The following is a 23150-nucleotide window of genomic DNA, read 5'->3' on the forward strand; positions in this document are numbered from 1 at the left end:
CATGGTTTAATGCTTTTCTTAAAATAAAAGTAATCACTCCAAAATGGCCAGCTTGCTCAAGTGGTGAAGTCTCACAACAAAAACTGAGTTGCGTACTACCTTGAACGGCATTTACCAAAAAGGACTTGGGAGACTAGGACAGACATGTGACCACTGAACATATGTATTCACAGAGGAACATGTGTAGGCTTTTCCTCAATGGAATTGAAAAAAGAAAAAAAAAAAAAAAGAAAAAAAAAAAAAAGCTTGCTGAAGTCACCAAATCCATTTAGCAACCGAGGAAAGCTCCCTCTCCATCAGAAAGGTATTGTTTCTGATCTGGTCAATAGTTGTGCTGAAGGTTGCCCCCATTTAGCAGTTCAGAAACAGTGGACTTCAAGATTACCACCTCATATTTTCTCGCTTGTTCTTGAGCACATTTTTCAAGTGCCCACCCTGCCATAGTCAAAAGGAAACATGCGACTGCTCTACCTACCTCATCACAGATGTATATGCAGATGAATGTATGTGTCCTATCGGTCTACCAGTAAAAATTAATAAGGCTGAATGAATTAAAGTGACTAGGTGTGTTCTATGTAGTTGTAAATCGCGGGACTCCAGGTCAACTCCCTAGACCTCAGCAAGCTAAAAGATGGGATGCAGATTTGCGAAGGGCAGAGAAACTGCCCGAGCTGTAGAAAGAAGGACAATAACCATTAGAGAGTTTGCTTCTAATGCTCACATCCAGCAACCTTGGTGGCAGAGCACTACAACATACAGTATCAAATGTGAGATCTAGATTAAAAGGTGTGTTTTTCAAAATACATCATTAGGTATCCCAACCAGGCCTCTCTGGTCTCCCTAGAAAGGAAACACCCTTTAACATTTCATCAGTGATAACGCTGCAGCGTTTACCCTTACCACCCACTTTCAAGTACATCTCAACTAAGAACCCAAGTTGGTGTGTAGGTCTTAGCTCAAACCATGCACATTTTAGCTCTGGTATACAACAGTGTCAAAGGATGAAGGACAGCGACAGGCTGTTTCAGGTCCAGCCTTGCGTTTCATGTGAAAGAGGTAAAGGGCCACTTCCTCGCCCCCTAACAATTTACTTATCTGCTCCCTTGGAGTTGCGGATGGTCATATAAAGACAATTACTCTACACATTTTTCGTATTAAATAAAAGTTTAACTGGCTTTTTTTTTTTCTTCTTTTCTTCGAGAGGGTCACTGGTTGATAAACAGCATTCGGACTGCACATATTTGGTTGTACTATGGAAGTTGCTTTTTCACTGGTTCGACTTTGCAGCAGTGGAAAATGTGCTCATTGTTTTAAAAGTTGAAAACTAAGACAGCTTATGGTGTATAGCCTGCTGCCTACTTGCACTCACAGGTTTTACTTACATGATTCCAGTTCTTCTTACAACCACTAGGAAGTTTCTTCCATCTTTTCACCAGCAACACACACGCATTGCAGATATCTCCAGTACGGTCTTCGCGCAACCTAAAAACAGATGCCACGGTTACCAATATTTCTTTTCTTAGCCAAAAACAAAAGCAATATAATGGGAATCTTCTCCAGAAGAACACAAAATGTGCTCCTCTATACAAATAGAGAAAATATCAGCATTTACTAAAAAAAGAACCATATAAATGTAAAGACGTTAACAGGTCCTACTCGGAGGCATTAGGATTGTGGAGCACAGTAATAAAGTGAGATCATTTGGTGAGCGTACTAAGCAGTCTTTGTTTCAACCCATGTTTCTGTATCTATTAAAAAAAAAAAAAAAATGAAAAGCCCATTTTAGTCACTGTACTAAGAGTTCTGTATCTCGATCTAGAATAGCATGGTGGCAATACAAAGGGGTTTTAAAGTGAGGGGAGCTTTTTAGGTGCAGTACACCTTTTTGAGCCAAAGATTGCATGTTATAAGAGAATTATGCATTGTCTGTACGACAACGCGCTTGAAACTGCTATAGTTGTGGGGGAAATTCAAAAGTAAAAAACGCAGCATTTCACTTTCACCTTTCAAACCTTGTTCCTTAGCACCAAATCCTAGGATCTAAACATTTTTGCAAACCATGCCTTCTACAAGTTTTATAAGGTTTAAAAAAAATATATACCTTCTTTCCTAATTTTTACTAAGGCTACATGGACAAAATGTACAAGAATTCAACACAGTTTTATACAGAAAAGTATATCAGTAACATGACCAGGCAACGTCAATTGTTCACACAACTAAAAGAACAAGAATTGAGAAAGCCAATAGGTTTGAGCTTTGTATGCATATAGGTTTTCACAAAGCTGCACTAAAAGCACAGAAAGTGCAGCAGCCCCAAAGGACTCCCACAAACAAACATTTACAATCCTGGCAGCAGTAGTACACAATTCTCCTCTTAAGATACAAAAGGCAGAACATGTAGAGTAGCATCACAAGTGACCCGTGTAAAACAAGCATTGGCAAAGCAAATAGGTATTGCCTATGTAAAAGCTATTGGCTTTGCCAATATGTTTTAGCTATGTTGTACAAAGGTAACACAAGGAGATGATGGATAGAGTGCTGAAACTTTTCATATACTCACCTCCAGTTACAGATCTGGGTTGAATCCATCATTCTTTAGCTCAGTTCGCTACCCCAGTTCAGACATAGCTATATGCAAATATAGTGCAATAGTGTAGAGTAGAGTGGTGCAGAGTTCCTTGTTGTAGAGTGCAGAGTAATGTCACAGAGTGCATTAGTTTTGAGTGCAACGGCATAGTGGCATAGAGTAGAGTGGTGCAAGGCAGATTAGAGTGGATTGGTGTAAAGTGCAGTGGCGAAGAGTGCAGTGGCGCATAGAAGAGTAGTGTGTGGTAGGGTGCTTTGGCGTAGAGTGGTTAGAGGTCTAGTGAAGTGGCATAGATGAAGTGGTGCAGAGTAGACTGCAGGGAGGAGTGGAGCAGTGTAGAGTCAGGCAGAATATAGTGTAGTGTTGTGTAAAGTGTAGTGTGTGGTAGCGCACTGCCATTACACATCTTCAATTGAAATGACCATTACATTTGCACAGACAGTTTTATTGATAAAAGTATGCAAGATACAAACGGTGTGGAAATGTCACCACCTAGTGAACCGATTCTTTTGATCATATTAAAATATTTGTTTCCACCACACTTTAGAATTACAAAAACAATTTGCTTCATTAGCGCTTTCCATATTCTGCAATATCTGCAGAGTTCATTTACAGACAAATACATTTTGTCTTAAGCTAGGGGGGGGGGGGGGGGGGGAATAGAAAGACAATAACACATTGTATAGCATAATCCAAGTAGCCAGCATGCTGGGCACATAAATTCTCTCACTTTGAAGTCAGACAGAACGGTAAACACCAAGCTCCTTGGAAGACAGATCCGGACATTTCATTTCGGTCTTTGATTGCACAGGAAGTGTGAAAAGATAAGAACAAGATTTAAAGTCATGTTCACAGATTCAGTACTGATGGAAGAATGCAGTAAAGAGGGTTTGGTCAAGGGAAGGGACAAACTCAAGTTGGACAGCCCAAAACAATTAAAACCAGAAAATAGAAAGCAAGCAAATGTGAGTTATAAACTACAAAGACAATAGTAAGCAATAGGTGCAACGCATTCCCAGGGAAGCTTTCCGAATGTCCCCCAAGATGTCGTTAGCAGCCCAGACAACTGCGCCACCTGGTGGGCTTCAACCTAAAAAAAAGCCTAGTCAACTTGGTTACCTTGTATCAGATGACTGGGTAAACCATGAGGCTGCTTTGGGAAGAGCAAAAGGAACATCTGTGTGCACGAGAAGAACTAGAACGTTCAGAAAAGGATGGGAAATCAGTAAGCACATCGATTCTGAAGGTCTCTTCGGGAATACTCTGTCCATTTGGTGTAGAATATGGTTTACGTTCTTGATGCCTCATCTGGAGCACTAATACAAACTGTAGAGGCTATATCCAGCAAAGTGTCCAGTAAATGCCTACATCTGGGATTTGGAGTTCAATTTCATAAAGATGGCATAATAGTTGAAGTAATTTTTTTTTTGATCTCCGATATGATGGATTGCATTTACAATGAATTGTGATATTGTTCATAATGTGCATCAGAAGTTTTTAATATACCGGCACTGCAGAATTTTTTACCATGTTAAGATGGTGCGAGGCAATTAATTTGAATGAGCTAATTTCTGTATTCTGAAAAAACGATAAAATGGCGACAGTTTCCAGCGCGCCTGATACGGACGAAGAAGACTGCCGAAATGAGTCTTGTTTGCTGCAGAGTTCTAATAAATCTATTAACTCACCCCCGCAAGTGCATCACTCTGTGCGTATTGGCACTGGTAAAATGGAGCGTTTATTTTCAGCACGGATACACCCCTATGTGAAGATGCACCTGGCCGCGAGTGCACAGACTATGGTGTAGATGCGGCAGCTTTGGTTTTTGCTTCCGTGCACCGCCACGCAAGGATTGTCCTTGGATTTGAAGTACTCTGAATCGGACACGAGTGTCACAGAAAGCGCTGTGCGTAGATCTATTGAAGACAACTAATGGAAGATCAAATTACACTTCATTGGTAAGCGATTTATGAACTTTAACTAACGCACGTGATTTTGTTAACGCTGTAGGAGGAGGGGGCAGAGCAGCATTATTGTTAAGCTGATGGTAATGCTTGAGCGAAACAGAGGATAATGTTCCGCGAATCATAGCACCGGGAAGCAGCACTGGATACATTTAAAAAACGTTCTGTAACTGGTGCAGAGAGCAACAGTAAAACACGAGACACCACAAACTTAACCTCAAAATTCACAGCCCTTGAAAGAACACACGAGCGGGACATACAAAAATGGAGGGAAGCCATGTATTTGCAACGCTACATCGATGAAAATAGAGTTCCAAGGGGACTCTGGATATAAACAGTCCCCACCTATGAGAACCCTGACCCACTATTGCTAGAAGAATGGGCGGAGCACATGGCGAACTCCTGCCAAGGTATCTTGGGAATTTCTGTCAAGTTTGCCTGGAGTGAGAGGGAAACCACTCAGCTATTCAGGCCCTTGTGGGAGAGATCTTGAAGGACGAAGACAAGACCAGATAGGAAGATCTAAAAGAAATCGATGAAAAAACGTTTGAGGAACTATGAACAGAAAATAAAAACAGAGGAAGCAAGAGAGGTTTGAGAGAGACGAGCGAGATTACACGCAAGGCAGAGTTCCGACTTTTGAAAAGAAATTTGACGCACCAAGAGGAGAACTTCAAAAGAAACAAACTTTTTCAAGCGTAACAAGTGGAGAGCTCAGAGTCTGACACAGACAATGAACAGTCCGGCGAAGAGAGTAGAAATCTATCCAGGGCCTTGAAACAGAAGACTCCTTTTCACGAGGAGTTTCGCTTGATACAGCAGTCCTGGCAAAGGGGCCACAAGGGCAAACCACTGGATCAAAAAGTCAGACAGACAAGAAGAGGGGGCAAGTGGCTGAAGAAACTACAATAGATCACCGCCGGTGACCAGGAGCCAAAAATTTAACAAGAAAGAACAGCAGAAGAGAATCGGACTATTGTAAATCTAAAGATTCTATCGAAAAGTGAGGAATCTGTGCTGAAACTGGGCTTGTCCTTCTGCCCACATAAGGAATTGGAGTACACACAGACAAATTGATTTATTTAAAATTTACGTACAAGCTGAAACTTCACAAATATTTTAAATTGAGACCAACAATGGGTAGACCCAAAAAATCTGGGAGGCAACCGTTGACTACAGATATCCTAACGGGAGAGGATTTTGATACTATGTGCATTCTAGAAAATTTGAGATCAGAGGGGTCTGTTCCCCCCACATGGAAGTTGCAGGAATAGAGCAAAGCGCTGGCAACACTGTTCAAACGGTTATCGACATTTGTACCTCGACTACCACCAGATGCGTTTGTAGAAGCAGTGAATAAGGATCTGCTGCTACTAAGGTGCAAAAACAATCTTCTCCGCAGACAAAAGGGAAAGAATAATTTCACTAAAGAACAATGGCATGCACTAGACAGTCTCCGTAGGCACAAGTCTGTTGTATACAACCCCTCAGACAAGGAGGGGGAACATTGTGTTAGAGAAGACTATAACCAGGAAGCATTGCGGCAACACTTGATGCCAAGTATTATGAGAAAACAACCAGAAAGGAATACCATCAAAAGCATTTCGAATTTTCACCAACTCATAAATAAATGGCATGAGAGAAATATATTCGAAATAGATGAATATATGCATCTTCATTGTCTGAATCCTATAAATCGCAACTTTTTATCATCCACCCAAAATTCATAAAGATAGACACCCGCCAGGTCGGCCGATTGTATCGTCACAAGGAAGTTTAACCGAACATCTTTCAACCCACATAGACCATTTCCTGTTTGAATTTGTAACCTGACTTACATCATATATAAGAGACACTAAGGATTTTTTGCAACACTTAGAAGATGTGAAGTGGGAAACTGATTTTTTTGGACATCTCTATTCTCTATACATGCATTGCACATCATGATGGGCTGGTAGCCATACAATACTTTAACTGCAGTTCTTTGAGATATACTGAACATAACACCATGTTACTTGAAATGATAGAGTTCTGTCTCAATAATATTTTTTTTATATCAAGATTAGCACTATAGACATCTCCAGTACAGCGATGGGGACCTGCTTCACCCCTAGTTATGCAAATTTATTTGTGGTGGGAGAAGCAGGTCGCATGGGGAGAAAACAATAGTGCATGGACAGCAAGCATAGGGACATGGCATCGGTACATTGATGACCTTTTTAATCTGGAAAGGTTCTATAGAGTCAGCACAGACATACATCCAGGTTCTAAATACCAACCAGGTTCATCTCAAATTAACAGGAGAAATTAGTTACACTTCGGTAAACTTCTTAGATCTGGTGGTATATGTATCAAATGGAACTCTATGCACTAAACTTTACAGAAAAACCCACGACGGGAAATTCTATAATTCACGCCACCAGCAGTCACCCGCGCCGTCTGATCAGGAGCACTCCATATGGAGAGCTCCTGAAGATTAAGAGAAACAATACCAGAGACGGTGATTTCAAGAGGGCCGCGCGGGACAGCATAATGAGATTTGGCTACCGCGGCTATGGTAGTCAAACGTTGGAACAAGCTCATAAGGTGGTCAGCCTGGTACCGAGGTGCAAGCTATTAAAAGATAAACCTAAAGTCATTAAAGAAACAGGCAAATTCAATGTAAATCACCAATTTCTCTGCTAACTCTGACCAGTTAAGGCAAATTATGTGCAAGAACTGGCACACGTTGAGAACTGATGCTATCATAGGACAGGATATACTGGCGAGATCTATGATAACCTTTAGGAAGGCACGGTCTCTGAAGAACGGTCTGGTGAGCAGTCACTACATGAAAGAAAAGGCAGGTGCAATTCAGAAAGACCTATATGGTTTCTTCCCTTGCCGGCAGTGCAAAGCCTGTCAAAATAGTAAGAAAACATTGACGTACACAGTGCCAGGATTAGAGAAACCCAAAAAGGATTGGCAAATTTCTACCATGCAGTACACCGTATACGGTCGGTCTGGTCTGTCCGTGTGGGTTAAAATATACTGGGTGCACCATCCATCCCACTAAAGTCTGCATACTAGAGCACATGAGGGCTATTTCCAGAAAAGATGCAACCTACTCGATTGCCAGACATTTTAGCACACATCATGAGAGCAATAGGGACCTATTGTCCTATTTTTGACTCGATCATGCAGCAATCAATTCCAGGGAAGGGGACCAAATTTTGAGGCTTGGGAGGCTGGAGTTGCGCTACTTCATAGACATACAGACCAAGGCTCCAAAAAGGGATGAACAGCAATGAGGAGCTGTCAGTCCACTTAGGTGGACGCAGGTAGATTAATAGGTGTAATCTTTAGGAAACTGATGATTTTTAGGCCTGATGAGTATTAGGTGAAGTTTTCTTTCTTGATTTGATGCAGATTGATTGTTGCTCACTGATGAACTGTATATTCTATTTCTCCTCCTTTTACTTCTTGTATCCACCTTTTATCTTTTAGTTTATCTTTTCTTTCCTTTTGTCCATATTTGTTGCATTAAACTGCTGGCTGGACGCACTTGTAACAGGAAACAGAAGGGGCATCATATGAAATATTTTATGTGGTATTGGATTATGAATTGTATGCTGGGAGGATTAGCAGTGGGGATAATAGGACATAGGAAGAGTGACTGATTAGCCCATCCAGAGCATAATTTTGGATGTTTATCAATTTATGAAACGCTGATACTTGATGTGGGTAGCAGTAATATTACATCAATGTGGCGTCACTGTGTGTTTGACAGAAGTTTGTCCGCAATGTCTATTAGTTTGACAAGCCCATTCAGGACATAAATTGTTGTAGTAATTTATTTATCCGATATGATCAATAACATTTACAATGATTTGCCATTGTGATATTGTTCATAATGTGAAGTTGCTAATATACCGGCACTGCGGTATTATTTACCATGTTAACATGGCGCTGGCCAATTCATTTGAATGAGCTCATTTTTGTATTCTGACAAAACGATACAATGGTGACCGTTTCCAGCGAGCCTCATACTGACGAAGGCGACTGCGGAAACGCGTCTTGTTTGCTGCAGAGTTCTAATAATTCTTCCATGAACTCCCCCTCCACCCCCCCCGCCCCCCCTGCGAGTGCATCACTCTGTGCATATTGGGCACTGGTAAAACGGAGCGTTTATTTTCAGCACCCCCATGCGAAGAGGCACCCGTCCGCAAGTACACGGACTGTGGTGTAGTCCAGGAGCTTTGATATATATATTCATGGTTGATTTAATCGCCAGTAATTGTGGCAAACACCGCAATTATTATAAAGGGAAAACTAGTGGAGTACAAGTACCACAATGCCTGATGTTGAAGAAAGTCATATCCAGCCACCGTGTACAAGACTGAAAGGCTGAAACGCGTAGGTGACATGCTGGTTACAGTTGCTAAATAAAAGCTGTGAATTTGAAGACCCGTAGGAGTGCAGCAATGAACTTTGTACCCTTTGTTTGTTGAAATTATTGGGGATAATGGTCACATCCCCATGCTAGCACCAGCAGTGAACGCACGCTGCTGCGTGACCATTCTGTTGGCGAATATATCATCCTAAAGCGCTTTAATGTCCATCAATTACTCTCATCTGTAGCATATTCATCAGCTGTAGCTTCCCACACCTGTAGGTAGCCCTTAAGGTACACACACAAAGCAGCCCTTGTTGATGTATGTGGGGCAGTGTATGACTGCCCGATACTTTCCGACAGGGGATGATCCATTCATCGCAGAAATAGAACCGGCTCACTGATTGCAATGTTATCCTGCACATTTGTTTTAAAGGCCTATTAGATTTTTCTACTGAGATCTCATTAGATATGACTACATCTACAAAATGTTTTAATAGAAAACTACAGCCCAGGCTTCTTGTATAAGAATAAAGCATATATTTAACAAGGAAATTAGAGCTTTGCCACACAATCCATTTATCACCTGCTAAAAAATAATGAATGCGAGTTGCACATTTTGTAAGTTCAATGTGTTAACTGATATCTAGGTTTCAACAGAAGGCGAAAATATACCACATCTCCTAGGTGTACAAAAAGATAGAAAGGTAGCAGGTGGAGGATAGAGGACAAGGACCACAGAGGCAGCAGCAGTAATAATGAGCAGCAGACACAAGGACATCATTCTACTATATAAAATCTACCAGTCGGTAAAGTCTATGAAACATTAGGACGACCATCAGGATTTTGTTGCAATGGACCGAAGGGAGGGTTTGAAAACACGTCCATTTAAAACTCTGAACATACACCAGAGTATATAGGGCGTTAACTTGGATTAGTTTACTTTTATGATCTTACACTCTAATCAGTTTAATAAGCAGAAAGCGTTCCACCAGGGCTTGAGGTGAATCGAGAGTTCCCGGTTGACTCGGATCTTCCGTACGGCAATTGAAAGTAGGTTGTTCAGACGTCTGATTCTGGTTTAATCTAAGGGAAAGATCTTGCAATGTGTGTGTTAAACTACTATACATCTACAGGCTGAAGACCTGCACTAAAGAATCAAAAATATCTGACCAGTATTGCTAGCGTTGTAGCAAAAAATTAAGCATATGTTGTACATCAAAATCTTCAGCAATTGCCATTTTTCTTTAAACCAGCTCGTTGCAATCTGTGTTGGGACTATATATATATATATATACATACATACATACACACACACACACACACACACACACACACACACACATATATCTCCGATAATTTGCTAAATAAAAAATACTGCATTTGAAGCATTCAAGAGTCCGTGGTTGCTGTTTTACTACGGATGCCTTAGGAGAGTCTCAGCAATTGGATAGAATATACATGTATAAATACACACACACCCCCACTCATACATATGTGACAGAATCTGGACAACAATCTTGATATGATCGCACAAGTCAGTGCATCGAGCACTGCCTGCATCCACATCCTACGCACGTCCTGGAAAATCTTCCAATAGCTGCCGCAGAACACTAGATAAACAGTCACACGCACTCATTAGCAGACCCAACAACAGCACTGCACTCTACGCCGGAATCGCCAAGTAGCTCACGCAGACTCCAGACAGCCTAGAACGCTGCTGCAAGACTCAACCTCCCATCCCGCATCCACAATTCACCTCAGAGACCTCCACTTGTTTCCCATTCGCAAACGCGGCCAGCTCAAACTCCTCATGCATACATACAAAGCCTTGCACAACACCGAATAAACACCTCAACACCCAAATATACTTCCACTAACCAGAGCCCTACACTCAGCCTAGTTTTCACCCCGACGGCATTCGCAAAAGCGCAACAGCAGGGTACGCATTCCCTTACATTACACCCAAAACTTGGAACAAACTCTCCCAGTAGATCAGAGCAATCGATTCTCTCAAAGGCTTACATGCACGCGTAGGGATGGACAAAGATGGCTGCTCTCGCCATTTGTCCAAAGCAGACAGCATGCGCGTGTCCGCACGGACTGTGGACAGTCAGACGCCATCTTACGAGGACGACAGTTTAGCCTGGAGGACAAGTCGGATTTTGGGGAACTTAAACCAGCGAGGTCTCCACACACTTCTAGACCGCTTGGGGCCCTGGCAGTGTCTCTCTGGCCCGCTAGGCCTCACACACTCCAAGACACTGCTCCTCACATGCGGCACCTCCCTCAGTCTGCCCCCCCCTCGCTGCCGACGCACGGAGCGACTCACAGCCCTTCCAACTCGCTGCCTTCTCACCGTGTGCTGGTGGGTGGCGTGGCGCTTCCACTGCAGCCTGCTGCCCCCAAGCCTGGATACGCTTCCTGCCACCCCAGTGAGGCGTACCACCTTTTTTTTGTTTTACATAGCGCATACTCGACCGGAGGGTATCAGAGCGCACAGAGCGCTTTACAGACTCGAGCCAGTTTCCCCAGCTCGACCGCTCTAGCCGTTAGGCTGCATCCTCGGTCAAATGTTTAATATATTATTTATGTATTCATTTATTTAGCCATTTTCCTCCTCTATACTTCTCATTAACTCACTGCTCTGGCCTCTACATCACTCTTGTTCCTACCCTACGTTGTATTCTACAACCAAACCACTTTCCCTGCAATTTTTTCTTTCTACCTCTATCTCTCTCTACTGCATCCTAAAACCGTACATATCTCTCTGCCACTCTTTCACTACCTATCTCTTCCTACCTTTCTGTAGCTTTCTTTCTGGCCACCTCACATTTCTCTTTTCCAGTGTCACTCCTTAACTTATCTCTATCTGAATCTCCTCCTGTTACTGCACCTCTCCCGCTACATCATTTTTATCTCTGTCGTTTTCCTGTCTTATGCCCTATCCCAGTTGCTTTAACCAACACAGTCCGTGGTCACTGTGTATCCAGAGAAGCATACACATATAAAGAGAAAAGGATGGACAAATCAAGGAAAGATAAGAATTAATGAGAAAATTGTGAGATATCAGATACAGTGGTTACAATCCCATCAGTGCCTTCATTTTCATTGAAAATGCCAGGATTTGTGATTTTTAAAACCCACCAATTAAGCCACAAAATCACCCTTCTTGTGTTTTTTCTAGAAGGGGAGTACCATGCTGGTTACGTGCTGAATTCCATGTAAAATGTTGCAAATGCAAGAAAAAAAAACGTGTCATAAAGCAAAAGGAAATGGCTTTCGCAATGCTTTTTCAAGCTTTACTTAGGTGCTGCTTGGCTGAAGGATACCAGACAGTTTGAGTTTTCGGCCGTTTTGCCTATTTCCATTTTTTTTCATGTTAGCTTGTATTAGCTGAAAATGGGAAATAAATTCAAAGTTGCACTTAGCATGGGAAACAAAATAAAATTCTCGGCCCCAAAAAACACTTAAAACTGCACTATAGGTCCGCTCATTTGTAGTTCCCAGTGCCTCCACACGAGTCTCTCATGTGTATCCACCACAAGCTGCCCCTCCCTCCCCCCTTTGGCTGCCCCACTCACCAAGCAGTAGGATCCGCAGCACTTTGAGCTCCTCCTTGGCATGCTCATATATCTCCTGGTCGATACGCTCGCTATGGCTCTGGGCCTCCTGTAGCTTGCCGGGCACTGGTGTGCTACAGCACAGCCCCATGTGTCTGGTAGCAATGGGCGAGAAGAGAGGAATATTGGGATGTCGGGGTCGTGAGACCACGGTTGCAGAGGTGAGCGATATGGGGGTGTGGTGGGTGACTGAAATAAGGTGCGAGAAGAGTACAGGGAGAAGTCAGTCTTCAGGTGTCAGGCAGGTATTTGTCTTGAGAGCAGGGTGAGATTATTTTGTGGAGGGCTCTAAAAGCAGTTACAATGTTTTATGACGGGGCAGGAGGAGGGATTAAGTTTGAAAACAATGTGCTGTGCGTTACCCGTGTTAAAGGGGGAGTGAGTGGAGCGTCAAATTCAAGTGCGTTTAAGAGGAAGGTTTTTCTGGAATGTGCCTTGGTCGAGGTTTAAGTTTCAGTCGGTATAACGCGTCAACGAGGTGCAGGCACATTCCTGCTCTGTGGATGTAAAACTCGGCTCCACTCCTTTACGAGAGGAAAAGTAAACAGAAAACTGGGAAAGTTTGGAAATTGGCGCGGGAGCTGCGCCCGCCCTGGAAATGACGCCATGTCTGAAGCGTCTTGTTCCAGGTGCCGTTGGGGTGCAGCTCCCTTCTACTCCGGCCTCCCGCCCCAGCCACGGTTTCCCTTGCCGGCACCCAGTCGTTCTTCGAATTCCCACCTCCTTGCACAACCACTCCGTACCATCCCTTACTCTGAGCGCCACGCCCTTTTCAGTAACCTCTAACGAGCCCCCCCCCCCTCCCATTCCCCATCGCAAAACTGTCGCTTAACGGTCCCCATTCCACCCCCTCAAGCACGCCGGTTCCCGCTCCCCCTGACAAGAGACAAATCCAGCTGCAATATAAATTTTAAACAGGCATTGAAAATGCAATAGGTCTCGCCTTTGATCAAGTTAAAGCAATTTGCTTTGCTAATGGTATTCTATAGCAAAGCAAATGACTAACTTAATAAAAGGCAAGACATTAAATAAAATATTCAGAATCAGAGTTCGGTGAGTGACTACTTAGTTGAAAGGAAATATACATGAAAATAAGTACAGCACACATTGTAAATGTTCCAGAAAAAATAAAATAAGAAAAGTAGTCATCGTTGTCATAGGATCAGGAAAACCGAACCTTGTAGGCAGATGAGGCACAGAACAGCAGCGCGCAGGAGAACATGTCAGCAGAATAGCGAGGTCACGCTTAAGAAATGAAGTGGTCACAAGGACATGAAACAGTACCTTTGTTTCTTTAAGAAACTGCCAATGTTGAGTCTCTCCAGGAATATAAAGGAAGGGCTCTACATCATAAATCAAAACATACAATGCCGCCTGCTGCAGGATGACGACGTTCAGAATTGGAAAGTAAAAACGTGGTTGGCAAGGAATGTGTAGAGCACACTAAATATTAGCAGCTCCAGGCAACCACAAGATGGCGGCACGTAGGGCACGCCGAGCAGGGTGGCTCACCGCATCGCTGTGCTTCAAAACGTCTAAGCAGGCAAGTAAGATTGTGAGAAGGCACTTGTCACAAGGATGAGATGGTAGCATATACGAAGAATTCGAAACCGGTAAGTGGGCGCGTGCTGTGCTCATGCGCTAGTGAGAGATTTGAAAAAACAGGCAGCGGTTTAACTGCCACGGTGCAATAAAAAGGTATTAATGGAAATTTAAAATTAAATATAAATAAAGTACTCACGAGCAACCCATCAAATAAAAGTCCAGAAAGGCTTTGGATAGATATATATATTTCACTCCGTTACCTCGTTGCGCCGCTAAGTAAATCTTCTAAAGTTTGCCAGTCGCATTTAAAAACACTGCCAAAGGTCGCAAAATATTTAGAAAAGGTGATGTGGTCATCAGCATTGGAGATATAAAGTAGAACGAGAGACCCCCGCGGCCGTGAAAGTGACGCGGCCGCGAAAGTGATCTCGCTCTGTGGTGGGGTAGGGGCGGAGCAAGGCGCTTGGGAGAGCAAGCGAGAGTAAAGCCAGATGGCGCCCGATGGAGAGAAAAGCCGGATGGGCGCGTGCCCACGCGCGTAACAGCAAGCTTTAGGCTACAAGCAAATGCTTGTGGTCGGATTTCTGAAGCCCACTCACTAAATGTCTCGCCAGAGCAGCGCAGGCGAGAACTAAAAAAAGGACAGTGCAAAATAAAGTCCTTCAGGGTTGTTGCAGTGCTATGCACAAAGTGAAGAGGTCCTAGCTCTATCAACTAGCAGTAGCAAAGACATCGCAAATGTTCAGGATTGACTACAGCTCAAAGCCAGAGGGAAGAAGTGTAAAAAGCCTATGGAAGATAGAGTGGTGATACTCAGATTGAAGAAAAAAGAAAGGAAAAAAAAAAAAAATCACCTCACATTTTTGAAAACCCACCAACCAAGTGCATTCACTGCTCAGTTTTGCAAAAGAAAAACTATTTAGGAAATAAATAGTTTTCCAGCACTAATCAGGGCAGGATCAGAGCTCCCCCCCCCCCCCGCCCCCCCTCCCTCCTGCTCACCCTCCCCCAACTGTCCTTAAGAAAATATTTTAATAAAAGTGGATTGGTGTTGTAACCATTGCTTGGATTCGGTAGCTGCTCTGTCAGTAAACATTCAGCACTCCCCCCCCCCCCCCCCCCCAAAACAACCAGCACACAGTGATACTATACACATTAGTTATTAACGCAGACCAAAGGGTTTGGCTTGCCAGAAATCCAGAATAATTGAGTTGGAAAAGTCTTATTTGTAGACAAAATGCCCGACTCGTTGCCCTATTTTGTAATTGTTGCCAATAGCAAAATGTGGATGGCCAGTTAAAAGGGTGACGGATGAAGGCCGACGCAAGCCCCGCTGTATGTTGTTTAATTATTATTTTTAAATTAGGCTAAACAGCTAAAGCAATCTCCAGGTCATACCTGGAAACTAGCCTGCACTAGAATCCCTTCAAGATGAATGGACTTGTACTCTGAACATGCAAAATGGTAAACAATTAATGTAGACATCCAACTGCTTAAAAATAATGTAGGACAATGGAAAGACACTTAAGGCCCACCAAGATCAGAAACCGCCAGGGAATATTCTAAAATTAATAGTGAAGAAATACTAGGGCCATTTAAATATTTATCCTCACAAGCATCGCTTCAACTGAGGTTATTCACGTTTACTGAAACATCATGCCCAGTCAATCAATATGCTGCAATAAAGAAAACGTTGCCCAAGACAGGAGGCAACAACCCGAGAAATCATATGCTCTGTTCATAACTTATTATTGAAAAATACAACTTATTTGCATATTGGAGACATGTTGCAAGTTGAGCTAAGTAACGTGAAGCAAGACACAATTTAGTAGGTGCTTTTAGGAGGAATAAGACAAGAGTGGGATGGAGGAGTAAAGGCGCAACATTATTTTTTTTAAACATTCTACAGATAAGTAAAAGTCAGTTTGTGCAGGGCACGTTTGCCACCAAAGGGGTTTCTTTGCACTGACATGCATGTGTTATTCATCTCAATAGCACTTATTTTAAACCAGCCTGAAGAAAATAAGCTCAGCAGATCACAGTTTAGGTTTATTTTAAAGGTATTGGAGCTGTATTAACTATAAATTCCGATTCTTGATTACAGTGAGAAAATCCCGAGTGTTGGGAATAATGCTATGAATATAGGACAATCATTTGATGAATTAAAAGGAACGGTTTGCCCGCAAGCACACTAAACTGTAGCAGGCCCTAAATGCTGCTAGGCCTCGACACTTTATGTAAGATCTAGCGCCCATCCTGTGCCCTTGGTGAAAGCAGAATCCCCAACACATACAAGGCATTAGATTTATATACATATACTGGATAGGAAACTGCCATGCTGTGAATTATCCAGATCACAGGAAGAAATGCAGCAGTGTGTCAATGTAAAGGTCTGACCACAGCAGAACTGCAAGCATCACAGTATCAACTTTTATATTCCACCCACACACCCCACCCCCCCCATCCCCTGCGTCTGTGGTTAGACCTTGAAACGCTAGCATCACGGGATGGCACTGGTATTCAACAATACAAAATGTGTAGATGTTACCAGCGACAACAACCAACTAGAACCTTCACCGCCATTGCATAATTGGGATGCATTACTTCGTCCTGTAAAATGGGGGGGGGGGGGGGGATATTGGACATGGGCAATGCCCCGCCTACCCTGAACTTCATTAGACCTCCTTTTCCATCCCGGTCAATCATTTACCACCCCACTGCCTGTTGCCCTCGCAGTAAGAACAGCAGAACTCGAACTGGAATCAGCTTGGTAAGAGACTTCTTCTATAGATGTACCTCAACTCTATTGCCATAGACTTAACAGCTTTACACAGTTCAAAAAACTAGTAGAGCGAGTGTTTGCCTGATCACATGATACCCAACCTTGATACTTGGATGGATGTACCAGAGTACCACTAGGGTGACTGAATTTATTTTTTAAATCACCGGTCATATGAATCTTTCCACCTTATGTCTCCCTCTTCTAGGTGGAACAATAGGCCGGCATACACTCAGGGTTAAGCCGATCAACCTCGTTGGTCATCCACTAGTAGAGGGAGACCAGTAGCCCCAGGCAGGGGCATACTTCATTAACCTTTGGTCCTGACGAAGTGCCGGCCGAACCATGGGAACTTGAGGAACGAAAAATGTTGACCACTTCACACCAGAAGCTATCCTGGTACTTTGTGGACCACATGATAGCACCACATTTTAGTTAGACCTGGTATTCATTCGCTATAAAATCCGTGCATTAGATACCACAGCCTATTTTTGCCAGCACTCACTCACTTCACTAGCGACACGGTTAGGTAGCCCTTGTCACTTGCACTCATCTATACGGCGTCCTCAGATCGAAAAAATCTCCGACAAAGAGCCCCCAGGCCTGTCAGGCATTGTAGATCCAGCCTGACGAGGAGTGCCCAATGATTAAGCATGACACCCTAACGGGTGTGTGAGGGCACCAAGATCTGACCTTCAGGTCTTTCTGCGACAGGATTATTAGCCAATCGGGTCAACCATCAGTGGCCACCTTTGGCAAAGGAGGAACTAACCCTTTGATACCCACACAGTAGAACTGCTTCAACAATTTAAAGCACCATTGAGTGTCGTACCCATGGTTCTCGGAATGCCTAAAAGAGTGAAATAGTTTCATCTAATACTCAAAAATCCTTGATTAATCACATACAGATTAAGAACTATGTTGAACTCTGGTTCATTTACTAATTATATCCTTTGCACACCGGTACCACAGACGAAGCTCCTGTTTTTTTGAGTAAACTGACAAAATATGCGATTTCTCTGCTGTGAAACTGGAGACCTTGCAATTTTCCCCCAATTGCCTGTAATACTGATTTAATCGTACAGAAATTTAGAACCATTTATTTTAGAGTGTTTTATAAAGTGCGCACATGACCCATGGGTATCAGAGCGCTGTACATAGGGTTGAAAGATCAAGATGAAAGGTAAATACAGAAAATCAGAGTGAGAGTCACGATGGGGTATTACAATAAATAGCACAATTATACAACATTCGGTACATTAATATTCCATTAGTCTTTATTGTTCTATCCACTCCATGGTGTACATTTGCTGATGCTCTGAGACTCTTTGGATCCAGGTACCCAGAGGAGCAGAGCTTACAAGGGTTCTCCTGTAAACGAAGTGTATGATCCATCTGAAAGTTGCTGTCCTTGATACCATCCTTGTATCGTAGGACTTTGAAGATTATGCAAGGAATCTATTCATTAGTATCTTTACCTCTTTTTTTAACAAGAGGGTCGATGGGTTAGAGTGTAACTTGGGTGGTAATGAATTTCCAGATCCTTGGTGCTGCCCCAGAGAAGGATCATGTGTAAGTTTTTTGTTTTCGGAATCTAGGAGGTTCAAGCCTGAGAGAGTTTAGCACTTCAGGTAGCGGCTGCCACCTGAGATTCAAATCTTTTCTACCAGGTAACTTGGTTGTTTGAAGTGTAATGCTTTGTGTGTGAGCCAGGCAATTTTCAGTTGAGTTCTTGCCTTAAGGGGAAGCCAGTTTAGATACCTAAGCAATTGGGTGATGTGGTCAAAGCGTCTAGTTCCGGTTACCAGTCTCGCTGTCGCATTAAGAGTTGTCCTACACTAATGCTATGAATTTGGTATACTATACATTGCGGCATTATTACAGGGATATTATGGAAGTGTTAAACAGAATGCCCAATTCAGATAGTAAAACTAATGATTGGTGAAGTATTGATATTCCATTGCTATTGACTGCTTACACCACAGTGCAATAATTACCTTTATATTTGCAATCACTCTCCTAGCAACCAGTTCACATCTTAATAAAGCCAGTGAATAACTTTATTCTGTTAAATAACAATCAAAGCACACACAACAAATAAAAACAAGCTCAAACGGACAATCAATTCACAGCAAAAAAATACTGGGTCCTATATACACCAATACAGCCTCACTACAATTATCAAAAACATTTCAATCAGTTCATTAAAATATTCATAATAGCAATAATGTACATAATTTTAACATTTCCCTCCAGGCAGTTTAAGTACATTATAAAAACACAATAAAACATCCCATAAAAAGTACAACAAACTAAAATTATATATATATATATTTTACTTGAAGTATCGACCACTCTGACCATCAGGTTCACTTTACAGTCATTTGTTTGAACCAGCAACAATTTCCCTCCTGTGCATAAGCAAATCTATCTTCACATACCATATAAGGGCTGTGCAAATATTTTTACAAAAGTGACCGTGCATAGTGCGTAAAATACATGTAATTAACTGCAATACATAATGGAAATGATCAACCAACGAAACTCCTTATTCCAGAGCCTTTAGGATTTTGGCTCTCCTATACCACATTGCTTCTAAAGATGTACTTACTGCAAATACTGTTTTTTTGTGATGCATCACTTTTCAGGATCCTAAAGGCTTCTAGATGACGGCCTGTGGCAAGGCTATTACAAATGGGAACTAGCCATTTACGGCGTATGTAAAAGTACTCCTTACAAAAAAACAGTACATGCTTTTTGTCCTCGGGTGCCAGGTCGCAGATAGGGCAGATTTCAGTTTCTTGGTTTGCCGACCATTTGCTTGTAAGGATTCTCAGTGGTAAAATTCCAGAACAAAATCTTATATACAAGTTTCTGGTTGGAGATGGGAAAATTAAATCTAAAAATTCTTCAAATAGTGGAGAGTGCTTATGAGCCAAGAACATAATAGTTGCAGGGCCATTGCGGGTATTAATAACAGATTGGTCATTTATATAAGCCCAATACCTATATTTAAGTAGTTTAATATCAGATTTCAAAATAGAGTTGGGCTCGTCCCACAAGTTCTGCAAACCGAGTTTGGAAAACCATCCAGAAACCGATTTAACCCAAGGAATTTCCCTAGCTCCTTGAAGGTTCATTACCTCTACCAGAGAGTCTTTAAAAGACTAAGTTCTGGTGTAGACCATAGTCGGATCCAATATATTAAAGTTTTCAAAATGGCCCGGTGAGCAACTAGTTTTATTCCAACATCAAGATACATGTGGATTAATGGGGTACTAGATGGTAGGCCTAACAGCCTTCTAAAAAAAGGGGTTCTTGGCAATGGCTAACTGAGTAACCATAACCCCATAAAGAGTGGCACCCTGAGCCGTTGCTCTGTAAACTTTCACAGCAGAGGAAATAGCACTTGAGTTTGTTCGATTATAAAACCTTAAAATGGAATTGGATCGGTGTTCAGTAATTAATTTTGATTTCTCCAATTGATTTGCCCACCCTAAATTGTCTTTCAGTCTGACCCCCAAATAATCAAAATTATGTACTCTGCCCAGGGCCTCACCCCCGGCATGAATACTAAGACTTCCTTTGGTCTTCTTTCCAAAAAAAAAAAAAAAAAAAAAAAAAAAAAAAAAAAACTTAGTTTTGGTTATATTCAATTCTAAGCCTCTCAAATTACAAAATTTAAAAAACGTATCAATTAAAATTTGGAGGCCCATCGGAGATTTAGACGTGAGGAGGGAATCGTCAGCAAAAAGTAAAATGGGTATCTTTTTGTTAGTGTAAAAATTGGAGTCATTTTTACACTGTTCTAGGGTGTCCACAACATCATTAATATATAGAGAAAATAGGGTGGGCGCTAGCACACAGCCTTGGCGAACTCCTCGCACTATGGGAATATGATCCGCCAATTCTCCATTTGCACCCCAGCGGACCTGTGCAAAATTATTCACATGTAATCTATTTATTAAATGCACTAGGTTGGCCGGAGCACCCATGTTTATCAGGGATTGCCAAAGGGTATAAGATCAAACGTTGCTCTAAGATCAATAAATGCCACGTAAAGTTGTTGTTACTGAAGTAAAACATATTTCCAATATAAAACAATAAATCTAAAAATTTGATCTGTTGTACTAATTCTTGGGGTCTAAAACCTGCCTGGAGGAGAGATAAAATCTCTTGTGTATCAACCCAATCCAAAAGTCTCATCAGGATTTGTTTCGAAAAAAATCTTTTGGGCATGTTCAAGGAGGCTGATAGGCCTATAATTAGATGGTTCCGCCAGATCACCTTTTTTATGTATAGCTATAATTTCAGCTCCAAGCCATGAGTCGGGTACCTTCCCCCCAGCTGCAATAGCACTAAATAACATCAAGATAGGAGGACCATATTAAGGGTTCAGATTTATACAAGTCCCTGGGTATTTTATCTGGTCCAGGGGCTTTAGCAGATGTCTGCGAATCAATCGCTCTAATTGTTTCACCCAAGCTAAAGACGATAGGAGGAGTGGGATCTAGTATAGGCCATACATTTAGAAAGCTAGTGCTATCAGGGAAATGGGAGTCACCAGAAGCATAAAGCATTGTAAAATGAGATGCCCATTTTTACGGGGAAATATATTGATGTAAATTAGGTTTTTCTGACTTATTTTGGGTAACAAGGCGTCAAAATAGTCTGTCATTCTTTTTTCCGGCATCCAAAATATCTTGCCATAAGTTAGGATTCCAATTTCTCTTGGCTTTAATCAAGATAGATTTGTAGTGAGATCTTGCTGCTTTAACATTAGTACTATTTCCCTCTATTATAGCCTTCCTCAAAGCTGACTTGGCTAACTTGCAAACCGGATTAAACCATGTCTCCACCATCAATGAATTAGAAGTCCTAATAGTACAATTTTGGTTAAAAAAAAAAGTATCCCGTAAGGCATTAGACAGGCCAACATGAATGTCTAGAATAGGAACTACATCCATATTCAGTCCTACATATGCTTCAAAGTATGTAAAATAAAGTTTGTAAATCTGTGAGAACAGTTCCTGATTAGACATAACATTTGGCCATGAAACATACCGGCGATTATTATTTACCACAGGGGCAGGTTTCATAGTTTTGTGGTTACTTTTATCTTGGTTTAAAGAGTCACTGGTCAAAGTTACTTCAAGGGAATTATGATCACTATCAAAGCATACCACCACTTCCGTATCATACAGTAGAGGCCATAAACTTACATCGACCAAGACATAATCAATAATTCTGGTACATACCCCTCTCTTAAATGTAGCTGCCCTTGTAGGATCAGAGAGAGTACGCCCATTACATGCTCTAAGGCCCTTGCTTATTGTAAACGAGGCCAGTTCTAAGGCAGTGCTGAAAAACGATCTCAAAGGGGGACCAGTCAAAGGTGGTATACCCCATACTTCATCTTCCTCTTTAGTTATCTCATTTAAATACAATGAAGGTTCAAAACTGATTTTAAAATCACCTGCTACTATGACTTTTATACTAAAATCCAGAGTGTCTATAAGTTCCTCCAAAGGAGATAGTGTAGGTGATTTAGGTGATTTATCCGATCCCCTAGAACACCCAAGATAAATATTAAAAATAGTCAAACGGAGATCCGAAGAAAAGGTTACAGTAATCCCCATCAGATCTAAGTTATCAATCACGATCAGATTAGAGCTGCTAACAGCCATTCTTAATTAAAATCAAAAGCACGACTATGGCTCTCCCAAAATGAGCTGTAGGTTTGGCCTCCACACTAGAACTAGTAAACCCATCAAGAGACACTTTTTTTGTCGCCCATGTCTCTTGTAACAAACAAATATCTTGATTGACTATATATGCCAACGAATCTGGATCTACTAGTTTTGGTCCCAAGCCAGCAATATTCCAAGATAATATCTTGAGGAAGGGGAAAATACTATTCTGCCGGATCAAATCATTTCCAGACTTAATAACTAGCAATTCTGCCTGGCCAGGTTTTACTGTAGGATTAGTACTCTCAACATAAGAATACTTACACCCATTATCAATAGGATTCTTGTCCAAATAACAAGGGGATGGAATTAATGAGGATACATTAATGTAACCCTCTCTCCCAACTTGGTTAGTTGTATCAATAGGCCCCACCCAATCATGGGGCATATAAGTGGACACTACCTCCCTTGAACTCAAATCACAGGGATTACTTGGGGCAACAGAAGATAAAACATGGGCATTACTACACCCAGTATTGCAAGAAGCTACACAACCCTGGTTCCCAATTGTAACCTGGCTCACCGTACCT

General features: G+C 41.9%; 1 protein-coding gene across 2 annotated transcripts in view; it reads right to left on the reverse strand.

Annotated features, from left to right (window-relative positions):
* Positions 1–23150, reverse strand: part of LOC146857594 (SIN3-HDAC complex-associated factor-like) — a 50964-nt gene that overhangs the window by 21293 nt on the left and 6521 nt on the right. For both annotated transcript variants that reach the window (XM_085648152.1, XM_085648151.1), the window contains exon 3: positions 1383–1482. In XM_085648152.1, coding sequence (XP_085504278.1) covers positions 1383–1482 — 100 coding nt within the window. The remainder of the gene's footprint in view (positions 1–1382; positions 1483–23150) is intronic.

This window comes from Triturus cristatus, chromosome 3_2, assembly GCF_964204655.1.
Source record: "Triturus cristatus chromosome 3_2, aTriCri1.1, whole genome shotgun sequence".
NCBI classification, from domain to species: Eukaryota; Metazoa; Chordata; class Amphibia; order Caudata; family Salamandridae; genus Triturus; species Triturus cristatus.